Source organism: Thunnus maccoyii, chromosome 20 (genome assembly GCF_910596095.1).
Source record: "Thunnus maccoyii chromosome 20, fThuMac1.1, whole genome shotgun sequence".
Lineage (NCBI taxonomy): Eukaryota > Metazoa > Chordata > Actinopteri > Scombriformes > Scombridae > Thunnus > Thunnus maccoyii.
Window position 1 is genome coordinate 4482302 of NC_056552.1, and position 4134 is coordinate 4486435.

The 4134-nt window shown below is 40.9% G+C and overlaps 1 protein-coding gene across 1 annotated transcript; it reads left to right on the forward strand.

The window, feature by feature from the left end:
• On the forward strand, positions 1 to 4043 carry plaub (plasminogen activator, urokinase b). Its single transcript, XM_042398583.1, has 11 exons — positions 1 to 732; positions 813 to 912; positions 1003 to 1107; positions 1189 to 1336; positions 1567 to 1664; positions 1747 to 1788; positions 1869 to 2067; positions 2164 to 2312; positions 2394 to 2537; positions 3473 to 3621; positions 3711 to 4043. The coding sequence occupies exons 1-11, from the start codon at positions 652 to 654 to the stop codon at positions 3903 to 3905; spliced, it is 1410 nt and encodes a 469-aa protein (XP_042254517.1). The 5' UTR covers positions 1 to 651; the 3' UTR covers positions 3906 to 4043.
• The last annotated feature ends 91 nt before the right edge of the window (positions 4044 to 4134 follow it).

Consider the following 4134-nt stretch of genomic DNA (forward strand, 5'->3'; position numbering starts at 1 on the left):
CAACATCCAACTGAAGGAAAAAAACATTTCCGAGTGGAGGGGGATGTTGAATTGAATTGGGGTTTTTTTTAATTTGCAATTGCTCCATGCATGACACATTTAATGTGTCTGAGAAAATTGTGGTGAATAGGTTTTAAAATAGATTATCTTGTGACACACTAATTACCACCTGAAACCATTTCTTCCTCATCTGGTGATACATTCATGGTATCAATTACCCAACTAATGCTGATGTGGTGTCACTGGTGAGACTGGTGTGGTGTCATAGGGTGTGGAAACCATTAAACTGAAGGTTCATGACATTCAGACAGTGATTAAACACATTTTATGGAATCACTTCATTTATAATCCAGATTTATTTTTATCTCCTCCTTTCTACTTCCAGTTAAATTGACCATGTAAAACAGCTGCATGTCCAGCATACCAAAGTTATTGAAAAGCTTCCTAGAAATCGAAGATGTGGGTTAACCGTGTAATAATTCTGACTCATCTATTTGCCCTGCAAACATAATTTCTTCACACCAAATGGGTTCGGCCAATCATCACCCTCTCCCCCTCCCTGCCTGTTTCTTCAGCAAGACATAATAGAGCAAACCCCGAGGAGGCTCCCACACTGCTCTCTGCAAGCACGCTCATGCTGTTTGGCTTTTAATGTGTGCACTGAGGCGAGACAACATGATAAACTTTGGTGTTTTAATATGCACTCTGGCAGCCCTGTCAACAACTGAAGCAGTAAGGAGATTTTTATCTTGTGCTGAAATGTTGCATTTGTTTTCATGAGAATTTATCTGACTTTTTTTTTATACTTTTAGGGACCATTGAGGGAAAACAGAAGGCATAGAATTTTTTCTTCCTCCTTCTCCTTGTCTTCCTCGTCTTCGTCCTCGCACTCCTCCTCCTTTGAAATTTCAGGTAAGAGATTATGCATTTGTCAAAGCTCTCTGGTGCTTTACCTTGATTTCACACTGTATTAAGCATGAAGTGTATCATTTCATTTGTTAGATGGGAGCTGTTTTAATGGAGGCACCCCATTCCCATCCGTGATCACTGGTGAAAACTTGTTTTGTCTGTGTGCTGATGGTTTTGAGGGGACACAATGTGAAAAAGGTATTGTAAAAAGCTAAATTTGAAAATTTGCATTTATCTTTTTCATATTTTTACTAAAATAAACCCCAACTGATCTTTTAGAAAAGAGCTGCTATGAGGGTGTTGGACTGTTCTACAGAGGCACAGTGTCCCAGTCAGAGAGTGGACGGAGATGTGTGGACTGGGATTTGGAGACCAGGAAGGAATACTTGTCTACAGATGTCAAATCTGGGAGGCACAACTACTGCAGGTAGGCTGTTATTAATTTGAATCTGTACATTCAGTCTGTACACCAAACATCAACTGAGCCCCACCTACTTCAACCCTGTACAGAAATCTGTCATGTAAAATAACCAAAAGTGTTCAAAATATGTTTCAGGGTCTTTGATGATATAGCCAACTCAAAGAAACACATATTATTCATATCCGTAATGCCACATATTGTATAGTCTGATGCATGTGATGTTGTGTTTGCTGCAGAAATCTACACTATAAACGGCGCCCATGGTGTTACATTCAGAAAGACGGGCAGCTTGTCCAGGAGTATTGTGATATTCCACGTTGTGGCTTTGAGCCATGTGAGTGTAATTTTTCTTAAAATCTTCCAAGAAAGTATAAACCAGATGTTTCATTAGTCTAAACAAATCTCTAATCTTGTAGTTCCTGCCCCACCTTCATCTGCACCCAGTGAGCCAGAAACAGGTGAGTTCACCGCCTCACTGAACTCATCAGCATTTCCATGTTTTTTCCTCAACCGTTTTAAACATTGTTTCACTCTCCAGCTGCAGAGTCCACATGTGGCCAGCGCACCAGAAGACAACAGATGAAGATCGTGGGTGGAACAGTTACCACTGTGGAATCCCACCCGTGGGTTGCTGCCATATTTTGGCGCAGCAAATCCAAGGAGAAGACTTTCCGTTGCGGGGGCAGTCTGATCTCCTCCTGCTGGGTCCTGACAGCTGCCCACTGCTTCCCCGATGGGTAAGAAGTGAGATCATTGACTGTAACCACAGCAGGTGCTGAGAAATGAAAATGACAGCAACTTAATTGGACTGTTCTTATACATTTGTCTTTCAGCTCCCAAACCAAAGAGCGTCGCTTCTCTGTCACTCTGGGCAAAAATGCTCTGAATGAGACTGACCCCATGGAGCAAACATTCAGGGTTGAAGAAATCATAATCCATGAAGGGTTTGACAACAGTGAGGGGAACTTCAACAATGACATCGGTAAGAATGTGCCTTTTGATGCTTCAGTATTGATGATTTAATGTGACCCAAGAAAGTAATTCCTTGATTATTGTCATGCAGCCTTAATGAAGCTGAAGTCAGATGTGCATGGTAGATGTGCAGAGGAGAGCAACTCTGTGAAGACTGTCTGCCTCCCGCCTCCTCAGCAGAGCCTCAAGCCTGGTGTCACCTGTGAGATCGCTGGATATGGGAAAGAGAGATATGGTGAGGGCAGTCAGTGTTCTAGTTCTGGTGTTGGATCATGGGATTAACTTTGTTTCATTATAATTGAACAAAATCTCCCAAGAATCAAACAAAAAAAACTAGTTGAAAGTGAATAAAAATAAATTGAAAGCAAAAAAAAAGACCCCAAAGGTTTAACTTACAATAAAACTATACACAATTGCTATATTTGATTATAATATTCTCCACTTTTCTCCATATTTTATACATTAACTCATATGTAACAAAATATTTTAAGCTCAAAGGTCCACTTACTAGCTTTTCTGAGCTTTCAACCACATATCCAACAGATTTAGATTGGAGGCCTCCAAAAAAGTGCAACAATAGTACCTCCAACCTAGACAAAGTCCTCCAAGACCTCCAGACAAAAAGGCAAGTAGGGGTCCAGACACCATTCATTGAGGTGTTTGATTGCATGGCCTGAAGTGGCACATGAAGACTGGTGGCTGTCAGGCGAAAAAATGACTTTCTGGTTTTGAAAATCACATGAAAATGAAAACCCATGCAAGTCTATGGGGAACAGTGCTTGAACTAAGACAATTTTGAAGTTTCTATTACATGACCAAAGCCCCACACTTTGGTCACGCGATGACACCTGAGCTAGCTCCATTCCCTGAAGAAGACCATGAGACACAGCTGAAAGTGATTAGATTAGTTTGTGATATATACTGTTCCCTAAGATCAAGAACTAATGTACATGCTCAAACATGATTTCATGTTATGACAGTAAAATCTGAGAATAAACAATAACTACAGACATCAAATAAATGTAGAGAAAGTAGTAGTCAGGCACCACAAAATTGTACTGAATTATGGTACTTAAGTGAATGTAATGAGTTATTTCCCACCACTGAATATTCCACAAAATATAATTTGTTTTACATGTGTTTGGTTTTAAAACTTTTTTTTCTTTTCAGGTTTGTGGTATAAGTCCCAGTACCTCCGAGAGGCTCAGGTGAACGCCCTTGCCAATGATGTGTGTCGACAAGAGAACTATTATAAAAACCTGATAACTGATAACATGTTTTGTGCCGGTCGTCCCGACTGGAGCCAAGACGCCTGCGAGGTATTTTTACATGTCTGGACGTGATCAGACTTTCCTTCCGCAGAACTGTTTGTCGATTTCCGTTAATGCCGCTCCTTTCTTTCCCTCAGGGAGACTCAGGAGGGCCTTTGGTGTGCGAGGCTGACAGCAGGCTCTTCCTCTTTGGAGTAATAAGCTGGGGCGACGGCTGCGCAAAAGAGTTTCGGCCCGGTGTTTACACGAGAGTGACCAATTACAATGAATGGATAGAAGAGAAAACTGGACTGTCATCCATTACTGCTGGGAACATGTTCCCTCAGAAGTGACCATCAAGCAGATCCATGAGGATGTGAGCTGTTAGTGCTGCTGTTTTGTCATTTCCTCTGTGACTTTAAAGGATAAGTCTTTTCTTATTGTCAACAGATCTCATGTTCAGAGCCAAACCAACAATGAATGATCAACGATGATCTGCTTACAAGTATTGTGTGTGTATCCAAAGCCTGAGATTTGTTGACAATGAGAAAAATATAGAAAATCACCAGTAATATCCTTTAA

Excerpts from the sequence above, each read along its gene's own strand:
- plaub (XM_042398583.1), top strand. The coding sequence starts at position 652 with ATGTGTGCACTGAGGCGAGACAACATGATAAACTTTGGTGTTTTAATA. Across the intron at positions 1,665-1,746 it reads ACGTTGTGGCTTTGAGCCAT|TTCCTGCCCCACCTTCATCT; the intron begins GTGAGTGTAATT and ends CTAATCTTGTAG. Across the intron at positions 1,789-1,868 it reads ACCCAGTGAGCCAGAAACAG|CTGCAGAGTCCACATGTGGC; the intron begins GTGAGTTCACCG and ends TTCACTCTCCAG.